At 45.5% G+C, this 19098-nt stretch overlaps 1 protein-coding gene across 2 annotated transcripts in view; it reads left to right on the top strand.

The window, feature by feature from the left end:
* The window catches only part of APPL2 (adaptor protein, phosphotyrosine interacting with PH domain and leucine zipper 2), a 55282-nt gene that overhangs the window by 31068 nt on the left and 5116 nt on the right, over window positions 1-19098 (top strand). For both annotated transcript variants that reach the window (XM_052639500.1, XM_052639499.1), the window contains exons 9-17: window positions 1456-1538; window positions 4789-4947; window positions 6590-6778; window positions 8141-8183; window positions 8271-8327; window positions 8428-8516; window positions 14116-14274; window positions 14442-14494; window positions 16394-16568. In XM_052639500.1, coding sequence (XP_052495460.1) covers window positions 1456-1538; window positions 4789-4947; window positions 6590-6778; window positions 8141-8183; window positions 8271-8327; window positions 8428-8516; window positions 14116-14274; window positions 14442-14494; window positions 16394-16568 — 1007 coding nt within the window. The remainder of the gene's footprint in view (window positions 1-1455; window positions 1539-4788; window positions 4948-6589; window positions 6779-8140; window positions 8184-8270; window positions 8328-8427; window positions 8517-14115; window positions 14275-14441; window positions 14495-16393; window positions 16569-19098) is intronic.

Below are 19098 nucleotides of genomic sequence, written 5' to 3'. Positions count from 1 at the left end.
CACAGTACTTCTGCTTTTCACAGAGGGCCACAAACTGAGGGCTTCGGATGATGTTGCACCAAATGAGACTTCTCAGCACCATCCACTTCAGTGAAGGTGGTTTGACTCCAGTTTTTCCTTCTCTGGCCCTCGGTAAACAGGTTTCCAATTAAGCTATGATTCAATCTTGATGCCTACCCACAGATTGAGGTTTTGTAATCTGTGTACAGGTACATGAGAACACAAAAAATGTTGTATTTACAGGGTGAGTCGTACATCACGTGGTTGTAGAAGCCGGTGGTGAATGCCTTCCTTCCGTCAGGTGGTTTAAAGGACTGCATGAGCCTCTGCCCTCAGCCTTTACAGAATAGTAGAGGAGCTGAGGTATAGACTTAGTATCAATTCCAAGGAGTTCAGGGCGGGGAAGCAGAGGAAAAGCCACCTTCATGCTGTGCCCTCAGAAATGTAGAATGCTTATTTAACAGACTTTGATGTTTAACATTTCTGGGACTCAGAGTGGCATTTACAGTGTTGATCTCTGTATGGGTCCAAGATCATGGAGCCAGGGCATCTCCCTGCAGGTATTCCTCGCATTAGGAATACCCGGAGCCTTGTGTTTCTGTACCGTAAGAACTAAGTACACTGGTGTATGTGCCTCCCCAGGGTGTCTGGGGGCCCAGGTGTGAGGATGTCAGAACTGTACCAATGACACCTCCTAGCCTCTTAGAGGTGAAAGGTGGATTTCCATGCCCACCACCCAGATAAGACCTGCTTCCAGGTCAGAATGTTGGGGAGCAGGAGGGCCCCGCCCCCAGTGTCCAGCACCTACACAGTGCCACAGCCCTGCTGTGTCCTCCTCATGCACGATCCCCTTTAAGTTGATGTCAGAGTTGGAAGGGCCTTTTAAGGATCTTCAGCCCCATTTTCCTTCTGCAAGCTGGCAGCCAGGTCACCATCTGTCTGGCCTGTGTTCAGAGCCACACGTGGCTCAGTGAGAAGAGGCCGTCAGTGTGGCCTTCCCTTCACTGAGAGCTGCACACTGCTTCTCTGCTTCTTGCTGGTGCTGTGCATGTCACCGTGTTGGCTGCTGGAGACCCAAAGGTGAATAAGACCTAATACTGGCCCTGAAGAGATGACTCTACATTCACACAGGAAAAAGGCAGATGATAATATCTATATAATTATCAGTAGTAGTTATTGATGAGGGGGGTATGTACCAAGCCCTTATACTACCTCTGGTCTTCACAGCCTTTCAGCAAGCTAGCAGGCTTCACCCCCCTCCCTCTACCGATGCACTGAGGGCTTTGGGAGTAACTCTCGGCTGGTGAGGTGGGCCTCAGCTGGAAGGCAGTGAATGCTGCGGGCAGGAGGGCTCACTAGTGTCAACTGCCCTGATGCTGTCAAGCTCACATTTCATGAGTTTTATCAATCACCTTTTCCAGACAGTTTTCAGAATGTCAAAATTGTATCTTTCAGATTAACTTTTTTAAGAAGGGAGCAGAGATGTTTTCCCAGAGTATGGACGGCTTCTTATCCTCCGTCGCAGACATGGTTCAAAGGTAATGCTGTGCTCTGGTTTGAATCTCCTTTGCCTTTTGTCTCTTCTCCTGAGTCAGTCTCTCTGCAAGGTGAGGGGAGGGCCCCACAGAGCCCCCGACCCTGACCGCCTCCACTCCAAAAACGCTCAGAGACGGCACCCATCTTTTCGCTGTGCTCTTTGTGAGTAGTGTGCTTGGAAAGTCATGATTTCTGCAGTTCTTGACTTGGATGGAGCCAGAGTCCTATCTACTACAAATTCTAAATAAAAATTAAAACATCCACAAGGGTACTTTCCCATTAAGTCCAAGTTCCTCTTAACATCTTCTTTTTTAATACTCAAGTTTCACGTTATAAGCCTGTGAGTCCAGTTTAGAAGAGTGGCTTGCTTTTTTCTTTGAGAGCTAATGGGGTTATCAGCCAGAAGTGCTGCAGCTTTTCAGGAAACTCAGCATCATTTGTGAATGACAAATAGATAAATAAGACATTAAGCCTTCTTAAAATTCATTTACCAAACTGCAGCTCAGCTTTGCAAATGCAGACCGTCCTACCCACGTTTAATTGAGGCTGCGGCTGCTCTGAGTCTTCTCGCTTCCTGTCATCAGTGTCCCCGCTAGTGAGCTCATGGAAGGCGCCCAGGCACCGCCAACGCCAGGCTCATTTCATTAACAGCACAGACGTGTGGTCCTTGAGCACGCCTCACGATTCCTGGAATACAGAAATGTTGTCTCTCTGTATATATAGATGTATAACTGACAAGTCAGTGTACAAAATAGAAATATAAGTATAGGATCTTATTTTGTGTGGAAAAATGAGTGTTGTCCATTTTCTTGAGGATGCTGCATTTCAAAGTATCTTTAAAAGGCCAAGGAGCAGAATTTGTTTGGGCAATACATGGAGAGCTGCGGTTCAGGAAAGCGTATATTCCTTCGTGAAAGTCCCCAAACTGTTTTTTTCCTCTGATTGCTGCATGCACATTAAATTTATAATTATGCTAGAAAGCAGTTTGTGAAATCTGAATTCAATTTCGTGCCTTGTAATTTGATTGTGAACCCCAGGAGTGTCAGGAGAAAGTGAAAATAGGGAGCCCATTAACTTGTCACTGCAAAACGCTCTCCTTTATCTCTCGCCGCCTCTCTCATCCTGCTTAACTCTCAGAATCCCATGGTTTTCTGTGTCTCTGCGAGAACTACTTGTGCTTCAGGGTTTTCTCGTGGACTAGATTTTTTTATTAGCGGGTGGCAGGACGTTTGTGCCCATTTCCGGCACGCTGCAGTGCTCGCATCCTCTCCTTGTTGGCGTCTCTCTCTCTGAACTGTCACCAGGGCACCAGCTGTTCCCACAGTCTTGTGACTCGGCCCTGGCCACACACCTGCTCCCGAGGGCTGGGTCTACTTTTGTGAGTTGTGCTTCTGCTGCCTGACGAGGCATTTTGCTACAGAGGCAGCAGGTGGGGTTCCCAGCTGAACCCGGGAGCCCCAGAACCTCCTGGTTCAAACAGTGAAAGCATACAGTTAAGAATTCTCATTTTCCTATCCCTTACATTTTGTTCTGGTGAGTAGATAAATACTGCTGCCCCCCACCCCCGCCAGCCTATGAGAAGGGTCTTACTGCTGCACTGCCATATGTCAGCAGCCACCCCACCTGAGAGGCCAAGGGATGAGTGTCTCATGGCGGCTCTGGGCTCTGTGATGCTTCCCCTGGAGATGGATGCCTGGCCTCCCATACAGGTGTGAGAGGATTCAGAACCCAGCCTGAACCCACATGGGTGGTATTTCAAACCACCTCTGGTGCCAGGGGCTTTGCTTTTAATCCCTACTCCAAGTGATAACATGTCAGCCTTTTTCACTGTTTTTTTTTTTTTTTCACACACACTTTTTAATTAAATAAAACATGATTTTGTAAAAAAAAAAAAAAAAAAAAAACTTTGAAGGGAACATTTGAAGATGGTGACTTTTCTCCCCTGTTCTCTGAATTCCTGCATTAGCTCAGAATCTTTGAGCCTGAGTCCACACGGCTGGGGGAGGGGAAGGGGCTACGAGCTCCCTGCAGTTGTGCGCATGATGTGGTGGTGGTTCACATGAGGGCTCTTCTGGGGGAAAGCATGCTTACCTTTCATGAGCTCTTCAGAGGCTTCTCACAAAAGCTGATGAGCCTACCAGATTCTGTATACGTTTGGCTTCCTCTTTCTACATCCTTACCGCTTAATTTTTTTTTTTTTTTCTCATTTCTTTCTCTCAGCCTTGGCAGTGACAGGCAGGTTAAACTAATGAGGTTCATTGGTGGAGCCCCAGGCATTCCATTCAAATGTCCAAACAGCCAAAATTAACTCAGACTGACTGCTTGTATCAGGGCAGCGTTAAACAAGACGGCAGTAGACAGGCAGTAGACACTGAACCTCCAAGAGGAGAACGTGGAATGACCAAGCCTGAGCTCACTCACCTGCAGAGCGCTTTTGAAAGGAAATGCTGAGGAGCTCACTCTCAAACCCTGGACTCAGTGGCCCCCAGGCTTCGTTCTGAAATCAACAGTGGAGTTCAGTCCTGCCTCCTTACTGCAGTGGGGAAGTGGAACAGTGCCTCCAGTTTGTTTTCTTGGGTGGAGGGACCATCCTGGCAGATTGCGTTTAAGACTTTATAACCCAGGCTGTCCTCACTGGGTGTGATTGCTGTTGGGGCCTCACCTTATCAGGGAGAAAGGGCAGCTAGCTGCTTGTTTCAAGGTAAAGCTTCCAGGTTTTCCACACTTCAGGGCACAAGGAAATGAAGCCAGACCATAGGCAAATTATGGCCCGCCAGCCAGTGCCATCTCTGGGCAGTTGAGTAGCTGTCACACAAGGGAGAAGCACTGGCCTTGCCTTTGTGTTTGTGCTCTAGTTGCTTTCCAGTCTCCAGTGGCCGTCTCCACTCCTGCCCATAATGACGGCCGTCTCCTTCTTGCCTCCCCGGCACTTCCACAGCTGCCAGCACCTGTGGCTCCCGAGGATGGGCTTGCCTTCTCAAACTCACACTGGTAGTTCTGAGCCTGGACACCACTGTGTCAGCAGAGTAACTGCTTACCTGGATTCAGGCCTCACCCAGTGCTATTCAGTTCAGCTCTGTTTGAAAACAGCCATCTTGTTAACACTTTAGGTGACACAGACTGGAGTCCCTGTGGTCTTCAGCTTTCAGGGCCTCAGGTGGAGCCTTGTGTATCCTGTGTGAGCCAGGAAGCCATGGGGAGGCTCCACCATCTGCTGTGACAAGTGACTGATCTGACACCTTCTGTCTCAAGCATCCAGGTGGAACTAGAAGTGGAAGCAGAGAAGATGAGGGCATCCCAGCAAGAATTACTTTCTCTCGACGAAGCTGTTTACACCCCAGACTTCGATGTGGCTGCACCCCAGATCAACAGGAACCTTATCCAGAAGGCCGGTTACCTTAATCTTAGAAAGTAAGAGTGCTCTGCCCGCCCCCTTCTAAAAGCTGTGTTCCCTAGCAGTGGCTGAGAGCACCTGTTACATGCCCCATCAAAGGGTGGGGGTGTGTGAGAGTGAGGAAGAGCTCCCACCAGGCGCCCCTCCCGCCTGGGACACAGGACCTGGACCGGGTCCCAAACTGTGCTGAGAGATGGGCTTGAAACAGTTGTGTGAGTAAGAACCTAGTACGTGGACTCCCAAGACACCACAGGCCACCCCTTCCTGCTCACCAGGGCCATTTGTAAGTAGACTGCTCTTAGTGGTCATCGTCCTAGACCACTGAGACCCTTCCCCAGACTCCCAGTGGGTGAGAGCAGTGTGCCAGTGACCCAGCACTGAGGCCAGCGTCTTGAGGGCCAGGAACTTAATCAGAGTCGCCTAGATTTCTATAGACTGAATCTCATATTTAACCTTCAGGTCTTCCAACTGCCCATTTCAAATGAACAAGACACTCAGGTTTACCTGAGCCTAAGAGCAGAGCAGGTGCAGTGGTGAACTCCCACTGGTCAGACGCCCTGGCTGGGCTGGGGCCCCGATCACTTCATTTATCAAATAGAGCTGAAAACTGAACCTACATCATAAAATTGTTACAAAGATTAACTGAGGTAATTCCTAGCAGGTATAAGCACTCCAGTGTTAGCTGTTACCATTTTTGGAAATTGTAATTATTGAGGCTGGAAACCTAGTGCCCTATACATAGTCACACTCCGTACACACTGAATGAAGTAAATATATTCGACGCCCCCCAAATGGAGGGGGCATGAAGAGAAATTGCCAGCTGCTTTCCTTCCAGGGTAGAGCTCTTCGAGAGTCCGTAAAGCTTGTCAAGATCACAAGCCACATATCTCCTTTAGTTCTGTACCGAAAACTCCACAAGGTTCTGGTGTTACTGGTCAGGAACTGGATTTTTCTCTTGTAAACAGCCCACAAAACAAGAATAACATCTAAGCTGAAACAAAACCCAGTCTGATAAAAAGCACCCAGGATTCTGGGGTATGTGCTGTGGGCTGAGGTGACCCTGGTAACTCTGTAACTAGATTTCGAGCAGTTCAGCTCTGAGTCTTCAGAGAAGTGGTCTTCGAGGTTTTCAGTGTCCGATGGCTGACACTGGGTTGAGAAGCCAAGTCTGGCTGCAGTGGCGTAGGTGCCCCGCACACATCCTGGAGCTGGCCCTGGGACCAGCAGAGCCTGTCAGCTCCCCACTAACTCAGGCTGCACTGTCCCCCCCACTGCTAGTCTTTGCACTTGAGTTCTTTTCAAAGCACTTTTGCTTTAATGTCAAGAAACCCATCGTTTCTGAAACACTGAAGTGAAGTGAAGTCACTCAGTCGTGTCTGACTCTTTGTGACCCCATAGACTGCAGCCTGCCAGGCTCCTCTGTCCATGGGATTTTCTAGGCAATAGTACTGGAGTGGATTGCCATTTCTTTCTCCAGGGGACATTCCCAATGCAGGGCTTGAATCCGAGTCTCCCGCATTGTAGACAGAGGCTTTACCGTCTGAGCCACCAGGGAAGTCCTCTGAAACACTACCAGTACCCATAAAGAGGCAGCAAGACTCTTGAGGTGCCGTTCATGCTCCTAGTGCTCACGGGCTTTTCACAATTCAATTCTCACAGTAAAACAGGGCTGGTCTCAACCACCTGGGAGAGACTCTACTTCTTCACCCAAGGCGGGAATCTCATGTGCCAGCCCAGGGGCGCCGTGGCCGGGGGCCTGATCCAGGACCTGGACAACTGCTCGGTGATGGCGGTGGACTGTGAGGACCGACGATACTGCTTCCAGATCACCACTCCCAATGGAAAAGCGTAGGCCACGCGGGTTTATGTGGGAGGAATGGGCAGTGAGTCCACCTCTGCGAGGGCCTCCTAAGTCACTCTGTGTGTTGGCCCTCCTTGGGGGAGGCCCCGCTCTGGGTGATGTTGACCTTTCCTGAGGGTTGTTTTATGTTCTCTTTAAGCAAGGATACTGGACCATATGGAGTCCAGCCTGCCTTTTATAAGAAGTCCCAGGGAGGAGACTTCCCTGGAGGTCCAGTAGTTAAGACTCCATGCTTACACTGCTGGGGGTGCAGGTTGGATCCGTGTTCAGGGAACTAAGATCCTGCATGCCATGCAGCCAAAAAAAAGAAGTCCCAGGGAGGGTTTGTGTGTGGCTTTGGAGAAGGGGTGACCTACATGTGTAGAGCGCGATGGAAGGAGCTATTGATCAGTAGAGACTCAGAGAGAGGGGTGGTGCCAGCCTGCCTGAGGCGTCCACTGCTCCAGCTGACACAGCTGACGTGAGCAGGACGTTCGGCTGCAGCAGTGTCGTGTCATTAACACGCTTGTCCCCACATACTGCTGTGCACCTTGGGCCCAGAAGTGACCGATCACACACTTACACATATCATATCATCACAGTAGACCCTGTCTGAGCGAGATCCCCTCTCACTTGGAGCAGTGGTCTGAAACTGCTTCACGGAGTCCGGAGCCCCGTGAAGTGTTCTAGGCCTCACCTGCTTGTGGGGAGGAGTGGCCCGTGCTCAGCGCTGCTCTGCTTACATTCCCTTTCTCCACTGGGCTTCTGAGCTGAGATTCTCAGGGGAGGGGGCAGTGTTGTATGGTGTAGACCGTCTCTTCTCCCAGAATGGCAGAGCGTATTCAGACATCATCCTTCCTCCCTGGGTGCTGGGAAATGACTTGGGAATGAAGATACCGGATTCTAGTCACAGTCCCAGGCAGTTATGAAACTCCTCTGGGCTTCACTTCCCTGCGATAAGAAATAGGGATACGATCCACGTTCCCCAGCTCCCAGAGACGTGATGAGGAACGCAGGAACTGGCAGGTGTGGAGTCCCTTCAGGAGCGATGCCTTTATGGAAGTAGGGCAGGATTGCACGTGTCTTACTCCCAGTCCACGGCATGCAGAGATTCAGTTCTTAGGAAGGCGTGGAATGGCTGCTGGTTCTTTGGGTGTGGCTGGAGGAGTGGTGAGGCCACAGTTTTGGCTACCTTGGATCATCTACGCAGGGCCACAAGATGGTCCACGCTGCAGAATCATGACCTTTGGCTAGCAGGTCTGAGTCCAGCTTGCTCACTGTAGAGATGGGAAACCTGAGGCCCAGGGGAGGGAAGTATGCCCCAGTCACAGAGATCTGGGAAGCACTTACTTAGATGTACTTTATTTCAGGGGAATAATCCTCCAGGCAGAAAGCAGAAAGGAAAATGAAGAGGTAAAGATTTCATTTGTTTCCTTCTGTTGTAGTATGGTGGGTGACTTTGGGATTCAGCAGGTGTTTTTTTTTTAATGTCCTTTGCAGTGGATATGTGCAATAAACAACATCTCCAGACAGATCTACCTGACTGACAACCCAGAGGTAATTCACAGCCACCACCCCTGCATCTCAGCACTTTTCTTAGTGTGAAAGGTAAGCGTCCACCTCCTGGACCTGAGTGTGTCTTCCTGTGGATTTTTAGGCAGTCGCCATCAAGCTGAATCAGACGGCTCTCCAAGCAGTGACTCCAATTACAAGCTTTGCAAAAAAACAAGAAAGTCCATGCCCCAGGTAACTAAAGGACAAAAGAAAAGTAGCTTTTATGGAGCCAAACTTTGTATTAGGAATTTCACATGTACTAGAAATTTCATCCTTCCAGACCTCCCAGTTCAGCCCTGTACTACAGAACCAGTAACTCTGACCAGGAAAGGGTAAACACTTTGCTCAAGGTCACACCACAGATGGGGGGCCAAGCCAGGATTCAGAGCTGTCAGCTTTCAACATCAGCGTCCTTCCCAGGGCCCATGCAGCTCCAGCCTGAGCAAATAGAATGTGCATTGAGTGTCTAATAGGCGTTCTCCCCACATTTGTATCAGTATCAACAGAGTTAGGGAACCAAAACAAAATTTTTTAAAATAAGGAAGAAAATCACCTTTTGTGTGTCCATGTTACAGCTGCAGGCCTTATCAGCACATACAGTGTTATTTTCATATGTGCATTTGTTTCACATACATATTTTCATATTTTTACTTTTTTCATAATTGTTGCTTTTAGTTCAGTTCAGTCCCTCAGTCGTGTACGACTCTTTACGACCCTATGAATCACAGCACACCAGGCCTCCCTGTCCATCACCAACTCCTGGAGTTCACTCAGACTCACGACCATCGAGTCAGTGATGCCATCCAGCCATCTCATCCTCTGTCGTCCCCTTCTCCTGCCCCCAATCCCTCCCAGCATCAGTTTTCCAATGAGTCAACTCTTCACATGAGGTGGCCAAAGTACTGGAGTTTCAGCTTTAACATCATTCCTTCCAAGGAAATCCCAGGGCTGATCTCCTTCAGAATGGACTGGTTGGATCTCCTTGCAGTCCAAGGGACTCTCAAGAGTCTTCTCCAACACCACAGTTCAAAAGCATCAATTCTTCGGCGCTCAGCCTTCTTCACAGCCCAGCTCTCACATCCATGCATGACTACTGGAAAGACCATAGCCTTGACTAGATGGACATTAGTTGGCAAAGCAATATCTCTGCTTTGGAATATGCTATCTAGGTTGGTCATAACTTTTCTTCCAAGGAGTAAGTGTCTTAATTTCATGGCTGCAGTCACCATCTGCAGTGATTTTGGAGCCCCCCAAAATAAAGTCTGACACTGTTTCCACTGTTTCCCCATCTACTTCCCATGAAGTGATGGGACCAGATGTCATGATCTTCGTTTTCTGAATGTTGAGCTTTAAGCCAACTTTTTCACTCTCCTCTTTCACTTTCATCAAGAGGATTTTTAGTTCCTCTTCACTTTCTGCCATAAGGGTGGTCATCTGCGTATCTGAGGTTATTGATATTTCTCCCGGCAATGTTGATTCCAGCTTGTGCTTCTTCCAGTCCAGCGTTTCTCATGATGTACTCTGCATATAAGTTAAATAAGCAGGGTGATGCTTTGACTCCACACTATTCCATCAATTATTGTCTGTTTGACTACATTGGTTGTCTTCCCTTCCTTTACTTGCTGTTGTCATTTATAGTGAGCATTTTCACACAGACAGCTATCCTCTTGTTTAGAATGCTGCATTAGGATTTATTCTAGGAATGCCCCCCTGTATCTAAATGGGATTTTCCATTAGTTAAATAATAGAAGGCTGATTTATCTGTTATGCTGATGAAAGTGTGGTATCAAAGGGTGAGTTAAATCATGAGTGTATCAGGCACCCATCTTCAATGGCATGGTAGAAAGAACCCCGTTACGTGTTTTACGGATACCGTCCAGTGATTCCAGAAGAAAGTTGTCAGAAAGCTCAGTTAAGTAACTTCCCAGGGTCTCAGTGCTGTGCAGTGTGGAGCCAGTGTTCACGCACCCAACACGGGGATGTGAGGAGGAAGAGCATGAGATGAAACAGAAGACAGGTTGAGTCTTGAAAGAATGGCAGCAGAGCAGGACTGCAGGCTTTGAGAAGTGGGGAGGCAGTCGGAACGGCGTGGGAAGACTGCTTGGTGACCGTTCCTAGGAGAGAGTGGGTGGGGTGGGAGAAGAGAAGGGCAGAGGGCCCCATAGAATGTCCTGTGAGGAGAACTTGAGCCAAGGGAATGAAAATGAGGAGGAGGCAACAAGTCTTGAGAACACTCCAGTGCCCTAATTTAAGGATATCAGTTTACACACAAGTAGCATACTTATCAAGTGCAGCTTTAAGGAAAGCACTTTATGAATGGAGATGGAAATACAGATCGAGCCAGTGGGGCTCCTCTCTGAGCCTCGGACTGGGTCAGTGTCGGTCCTCTCTTTGTAAAGCCAGGCGGGTGTGAGGGGACAGAGTGGAGAACATGCACTGAAGTCAGGAGACGTGCTCTGCTCTGAACACAGATAGATGTCCCTGAGTGAGTCATCAACACTCCAGGCCTCTGTCCCGACTCTGACATGAAATGAATTAGACCACCTCCGAGACCACCTCTTCCCGCTCTTAAAACACCGTCTTTCTGGGGTGCCAAAGTTAGTAATTAAAAGGTGTGATTCGCTTTCTGAAAAACAGTTTGCAGCTCAGATTCAGTAACTGATTTTTCTCTTCTGCTCTAGAATATGTAAACCACATTCTTAGAAAGGACCCCATAGAAGAATCCCTAGAAAAAAAAGACTAGCCAGCTGGCTGAATCTGCCCAGAGATTGGAAGGGTGACACACGGCTGCCAGGTGGTCTCTGAGCAGTGGAGGGGCGGGGTACTCTCTTAGGGTCCACTCATTAAGGATAAAGAAATGTTTTGATGACAGGGAATGAAGCAGAGAAACTGTTCTTGGGGACAAATTGCGTTCACTTCCAAGCAAATCTCGTGTGGCCTTCACTCGTTCTGCAGTTACTTATATCTGATATTCATTCATTTATCCTGTTGTTCAACACACGTTTGTTAAATTTTCAGTATGTGGCCAGGCAATGAGCTAGAGCATGAAACTTACAGACTTCTAGGGAAAGACAGGCAAAAGGTAAATAAGTTGAAATACAGAAAGCATTATGGTAAAGATAAGAATGCTGTCATAAAGAATAAAGAGGAGACCAATTTAGGGCCTGTCGGGGGAGATAGTATTTAAACTGAGAAGTAAGAGATGAGAAGTAGCCTCTCTTGCAGAGAGCCAGACGTACTGCATTCCCGACATCAGCTGTGGAGGCTGAATGGCAGAGAAGAGCTTGGTGTCTTTTGGGAACTGAAAGGTATCAGTGTAACTAGATGATGGTCAGCCAAGGGGGGCCAGAGAGATGAGCTTGGGAAGGAGGGAGACGGACAGACTGTGAAAGAAGTCAGACTCACACCTTCCTCCAGTGAGTCACTTGTATCACACTCCCCTCTTAAAGACTGCATTGAATAGCAGGTGTGACTCTGTCATTCTGGTTACTAAGGCAGTGTGACACTGTGGGAAAGACTCAGTTCTTAATCTAGCTCGCCCACCAGATGACCGAGCGCATTCAGGATCATCAGCTTCTCTAGAGGCCATGGATTCCTTTTCTGTTAACAGTGGAGGTTAAACTAAGTGTCTCTCCTTGTACTGATCATCTACTCTTCTGTCTATTGTATCCCTGTCCACTTTCCATTCATTATGCTCATTTGTCAAGATACTATAAAATAGTTCCTTACAACATATTAAGTTACTGACACACTTGAGAAATTTGAAATACTGATATACAAAATATCAAATGAATGGAAAGATACTGAGTCTTCTTTTGGTTCAAATAATGTAAGAAATCAAAATACTTTTACTTTCTTTGCCCCTCACAGGCATTTACACTCTAGCTGGGGAGAAAAGACTGTAAACATATGAAAGGTTAAATTATGCTGACACTGGGAAGAGAACAGACAGAGTGAATCACTGTTCAGACAGTGCTCTACTGTCTGGCCACAATCTCCCAACAGCATGTGTGGGTCCAGTGCTAAGCCCCGGAGGCACAGGGAAGTCCAAGACTGTCCTCCTGACTTCCCGAGAAGAAACGCAGGACTGCAGAGGAGGGAGAGGGTCAGGCTGGCTTGCAAGGCCTGGTGGATGGAGGGCGATCTGAGCTGACGCTTGCAGTGTGGGAGAGAGTGGGTGAGCAGTGGAACTGAGGCAGAGTCGGTGGCAGGAGGAGCACAGTGGAGGGCGCACTGAGGGCGGGGAGAGGGAGGCCCTCAGGAGAAGGAAAGCCAGGTGGTTGAGTGCTAGGCCAAAATGTAGTGTTCATTCAGCAAACATTTGGGAGTGCCTACTGTGTACCAGTTCAGCGTTTCTCATGATGTACTCTGCATAGAAGTTAAATAAGCAGGGAGACAATATACAGCCTTGACATACTCCTTTTCCTATTTGGAACCAGTCTGTTGTTCCATGTCCAGTTCTAGCTGTTGCTTCCTGACCTGAATACAGATTTCTCAAGAGGTAGGTCAGGTAGTCTGGTATTCCCATCTCTTTCAGAATTTTCCAGTTTATTGTAATCCACACAGTCAAAGGCTTTGGCATAGTCAATAAAGCAGAAATAGATGTTTCTTATATGCAGAGTACATCATGAGAAACGCTGGACTGGAAGAAACACAAGCTGGAATCAACATTGCCAGGAGAAATATCAATAACCTCAGATACGCAGATGACACCACCCTTATGGCAGAAAGTGAAGAGGAACTAAAAAGCCTCTTGATGAAAGTCAAAGTGGAGAGTGAAAAAGTTGGCTTAAAGCTCAACATTCAGAAAACAAAGATCATGGCATCCAGTCCCATCACTTCATGGGAAATAGATGGGGAAACAGTGTCAGACTTTATTTTGGGGGGCTCCAAAATCACTGCAGATGGTGACTGCAGCCATGAAATTAAGACACTTACTCCTTGGAAGAAAAGTTATGACCAACCTAGATAGCATATTCAAAAGCAGAGACATTACTTTGCCAACTAAGGTCCATCTAGTCAAGGCTATGGTTTTTCCTGTGGTCATGTATGGATGTGAGAGTTGGACTGTGAAGAAGGCTGAGCGCTGAAGAATTGATGCTTTTGAACTGTGGTGTTGGAGAAGACTCTTGAGAGTCCCTTGGACTGCAAGGAGATCCAACCAGTCCATTCTGAAGGAGATCAGCCCTGGGATTTCCTTGGAAGGAATGATGCTAAAGCTGAAACTCCAGTACTTTGGCCACCTCATGTGAAGAGTTGACTCATTGGAAAAGCCTCTGATGCTGGGAGGGATTGGAGGCAGGAGGAGAAGGGGACGACAGAGGATGAGATGGCTGGATGGCATCACTGACTTGATGGATGTGGGTCTGAATAAACTCCGGGAGTTGGTGATGGACAGGGAGGCGTGGCGTGCTGCGATTCATGGGTCACAGAGAGTCGGACACAACTGAGCGACTGAACTGTGTACCAAGTGATAAATATGATTTAGCTACAGCTCCTGCCCTCAAAAACCTGTCTTAGAGAAAGATACAGGAAATTAACAGGTAATAGAAGAAGCAGTCTAGCATCATGTGGAATCTCATGCATAGAACCAGCTGTAGGTAGTGGGAATATCCGAGGAATTTTAACCACGGACGTGAATGACATCTTAAAGGATTTATTGGAAGAGTAAGTTAGATCTTCTCCCTTATCTACCTGTAAAAGTCACATAGGCATTCGACATGTATTCATTTGATTGTAAACTTAAGGTCAAAAGGCATTAAAAAAAGTTTTTTCCAACTTTGTACTCCAGCCAGAATGTGAAAGGTTCAGAGATGGAAAATGACAAGATAGTTCCGAAAGCAACAGTCGTTATACCTGAAGCTGAACAACTAATTGCGCCTGGAACACCTATTCAGTTTGACATTGTACTTCCTGCTACAGAATTCCTTGATCAGAACAGAGGCGGCAGGTATGGGCTAATAAGGGGGGTTATTTCTGGGAGAATGTCATTCTCCTCCCGCCCCTCACCCCCACCCCCACCCCCAGAGACCGTCCCCTTCTTGCGTAGAGTTCAGGTGTTAAGCATTCTTTGAACTGACCCCCTTGGGATTGTTTTGACTCTGGCTGTCCCCCTAGGCGTACCAATCCCTTTGGTGAAACTGAGGATGCAACATTTCCAGAAGCAGAAGGTAAGTGGCTTGTTCTGTGTGCTTTTTCTTTCCCCAGCACAGAATAATCAGGGCCCTTGAATGTGAAGTCATGTTCCAAAAAGCTTTGACTTGAACTGTGAATTGAAATTATGACCCACAGGTGTTCTGTGTGAAAACTCATTAGGACAGAATGCTATTAGGACAGGTCTAGCGTAAAAACTCGGAGAAGGCAATGGCACCCCACTCCAGTACTCTTGCCTGAAAAATCCCATGAATGGAGGAGCATGGTGGGCTGCAGTCCATGGGGTCACTGAGAGTTGGACACGACTCAGTGGCTTCACTTTCACTTTTCACTTTCATGCATTGGAGAAGGAAATGGCAACCCACTCCAGTGTTGCTGCCTGGAGAATCCCGGGGACGGCGGAGCCTGGTGGGCTGCCGTCTGTGGGGTCGCACAGAGTCAGACATGACTGAAGCAACTTAGCAGCAACAGCAGCATAAAAACTGAGGGGTGGTTGACAGATTTTCTGCAAGCATTGTACCATTTAGCCACATCCATTACCTTTTTGTAGCTCCTGCAGAGCAATGTTGCCAAATCTAAATCTGCTATCATATTACTGCAAAACAGACTCCAAGAGGATAAAATCCAGATGTCATAAATATGCTATTTCATTTTAGAAAACCAAAAGCACAAAAACAACTCATTCTTAAATTTGAAGATGACATGAAATTGGGGGGAAAAATAAAAGGTATTTAATTCATTATAACTCAGATTGTTGTTGTCTGATTTACATTCTTGTAAGGTACATAACACACCCGATAGAGCTAACCATAACCTGCTTCCCCACAGAGCTGCAGCTCCCAGCCGGGACAGTTTATAAGTGCTGGCAAGGCCTTTTGTTTTAACATGGCTTCCTGACTGAATCCACAGAATGTCATTAGAATGAAATGCCACTTATTTAAAAGTAGGACTTGTGAAGAGGCAGTCCTCACAGCTTTAGGCAGAAAAATGAAAAATAATGTTATTACACAGGCTGTGCCTCAGATCTGACTCTCTAGCTGACTTTTCACACAGTCCACACTGTTTGTTACCGGTCTAAACAGAAAATATCAAACTTGTAAAAACTATCTTCATATGGGAGTAACCATTTATTTATATAACATGTCAGTTATATTTCCCTAATGTGTTTTTTCACCAGTTGTTTTTTAGGGGCTAGGATACTAATAGGGAAGACAAGTGAAGAAAATGTAGGCTTCTTACTTTCAAATGGTGGAAAGGAGAACTGTTGTTCTTACAGGAAAAAAACGATCTTTCAAACCTTCTTCATGATTTCCAGTTGTGATTGCTGTTACTGTTTGTCAGGTTATGTGTCATTATCAAGAAGCAAATACTGTAAGCTCATTAGCATCAAGTAAGTTAACAGTTTGAGACCTCCCAGAGTTTATGGAATGTCATCACTGCCCTTCAGTAATAAATGATGTGCATAAATTGAGTGAGATCCAACATCAGGTCTTACTTTCTTCAAATAAATTTTCTTCTATAAGAGGATTTTGTCAGCAGGCCAAATGTTCTATTATCTGGAAAAGCTCATTTTCAGAGAAAAGGTAAGATGATACACTTTCTCTTACATGTGGTCACCTAGAGTTTTAGTGCTAGAAGGACATTCATCTGGTTTCTTTATAGATGAAGAAAAAGGTGCTTTTCTAGTCTAATGAATAGTTCCAAACAGACAAAACATAGACAATAGAAGATTCAGAGCTTTGGCAGTTTGTGGTTTACATAATCAGAGTATTGAGAAGTTTTGGCTTTAGAAAGCCCTCCAGAAAGCAAGGAAAATCTGAAGTTGGCCTGTCCTCAGACCAGCACGTGTGCCTCTTGTACGTGGGTCGGCAGGCAGGAAGTGAACATGATCCTGAGCAGAAAATGCTCTCTTGCAGACTCCCTTTTGCAGCAGATGTTTATAGTTCGGTTTTTGGGATCAATGGCAGTCAAAACAGACAACACTACGGAAGTGATTTACGAAGCAATGAGACAAGTATTGGCTGCTCGGGCTATCCATAACATCTTCCGGATGACAGAATCTCATCTGATGGTCACCAGTCAGACTCTGAGGTATGTTCAGTTTCATTTTCGGACTTTCTTACAGCTTCTACTAATTCCCTGTTAAGTCACGTCTAATCATCTAGAATGTTCACAGCAGAATACTTGCTTGATTGGATTAAGTGAAGACACTATTCATGTTTCTGCTTTGCTTTTTATAATACATTTCAATTTCATAAGATACACTGGCTAAAAGAAGTGCCCTTGAAGACAAAAGCTGTTATTTTTAGAAATTGGTGTTTTTAGTGGTGAGTGAATCCTACCCCATTATGCATAAAGATGCTGTCATTTGAGTGTTTCTCTCTCTGTCAGAGCTTACAAATGAAAGGGGTTTTGTTTTTTCTTTTTCACCTCAGTGTACTGTGTAATAAAAATTTAAAAACTGTGAAAACAGAACACGAGCCTACCTGAGATAACTAGACCACCACAAGGAAAACCTGGTTAATATTTCTTGGGCTGAAAATAAACAAGTCAAGCCATATCAACTATGTGATTTAGGGTTTCAAGTAACAAGAGCTGTATGAATGATGGCAAACAGTGGTCAAGCTGTGGTTGGCACAGGTTTTATTAAGACCTGCACTGTCCATACTGCAGCTACATGTAATATCTGAAACCTAAGTCATCTGAACTGAGAAGTGTAAAACACATACCAATATTTAAGCTCTCATACTATCGTACCCACCTCAAAGAGAAAGCAAAGTAATTGTTATGTTAGTAACATGTCTAGCTGATAATAGTTTTGATCTATTATATTAATTTCACTTGCTTTCACTTTTTTTTTTTGATGCAGCTGCTAGAAATTTTTGAATTACATATAAGGCTTGCATTAAATTTCTATGGGACAGCAGCACTGCTTTAGAGCCTTATTCCTGACTCTGGCATTTATTAGTTGTTTGAACTTGAGCGAGTTACTTAACCTTTGTGCCTCGGTTTCTTCAGTTATAAAATGAAAACAACCATATCCTACTCCACATAGTGTTGTCATGAGGAATAAATGAGTTAATTCATGTAAAACATTTACAGCCATGACTGGCACATAGAAAGTGCTCAATAAATGGTAAGTTTCAAAAAAAGTTAACCAGTACTTTGGCAAAAATCAAATATAGTTTCTTCCATTTATTGAAATCAGTCCTTTTCATTTGTTACAAACCTACTAAGAATGAGGGGTTTTTTTAATTATTCATTTTAATTGGAGGCTAATTACTTTACAATATTGGGGTGGTTTTTACCATACAGCGACATGAATCAGCCACGAGTGTACATGTGTCCCCCCCATCCTGAACCCCCCTCTCCATCCTCCCCTCAACCCCTTTGGGTTGTCCCAGAGCACTGGGTTTGAGTGCCCTGCTTCGAGAATGAGGTTCTTACGAATAAAAACTTACATTTATTTAAAGCTTTTCTCCAAGTATGCCCTGGACCTTTCATAGGCATTGGCTCATTGTTCTTACAATCATCACCAAAAAGATTAAATTTATGTAAAAGCACTGAGAAAAAACATAGTGCATCAAAGAACACAATCCAAAAAAAGTGCAAGGACAACACACAGAATGGGAGAAAACATTTTCAAATCCTTTATCTAATACACAGAACTTTCACATATCAACAAAGGAAAAACTCAGTTTAAAAATGGACAAAGGACTATCTATTCCTCCAAAGATATGTAATTGGCCAACAAGCACATGAAAATATGTCTGTGTCATTAGTAACTAACATGTAAATCATATCCAGAACCACTTCATACCCACAAGGATGACTATAGATTAAAAAAAAAAAGAAAATAGCAGGTGTTAGCAAGGATGTGAAGCAACTGGAACCCGTTGCTGGTGGGCATGTAAGATGGTTTAGCCACTGTGGGAAGTAACTTGGCAGTTCCTTTGTAACTTAAACATAGAATTCAATTCCTGAGTTGATAGCCAAAAGAATTTAAAACAAGTATTCATATAAGAGTACTATACACAATAGCCAAAAGGTAGAGAAATAATCCAGTGTCCATCAGAGACATTTGATGGTATATACGTACAGTGGGATACTACTCAGCCTTAAAAAGGAATGGAGGTTCAAGAGGGAGGGGACATATGTATACCTATGGCTGATTCATGCTGATGTATGGCAGAAACCAACACAATATTGTAAGCAATTATCCTCCAATTAAAAATAAATTGTAAAAAAAGGAATGAAGTATATACTACATATGTAGTATATACAACACAGATGAACCTTGAAAACATTATACTAATTGAAAGACAGACACAAAAAAGCCACATACATCCAGAATAGGCAAATCTACAGAGACAAAGATTAGTGAGAAATGCCAAAAGCTGAGAAGAAAGGAGAATGGGAAGTGACTGCTCTAATGGATACAGAATTTCACTCTGAGGTGATGAAGCTAGAACTAGATAGTGGTGATGCTTTTTCAATCCTGTGATGCGTTAAGTATCAAGAATGGTCAATTTGATGTTAGGTCTATTTTACCACTATATACACACAAACCCTTGTATGGGAATTCATATGTTTTTAGAAGTCACACAGAAAATCAGATCTT

This window comes from Budorcas taxicolor, chromosome 5 (assembly GCF_023091745.1).
Source record: "Budorcas taxicolor isolate Tak-1 chromosome 5, Takin1.1, whole genome shotgun sequence".
In the NCBI taxonomy this organism is placed as follows: Eukaryota; Metazoa; Chordata; class Mammalia; order Artiodactyla; family Bovidae; genus Budorcas; species Budorcas taxicolor.
Note: the sequence above shows the minus strand (reverse complement) of the source record. Positions and strands in the feature narration are given on the sequence as shown.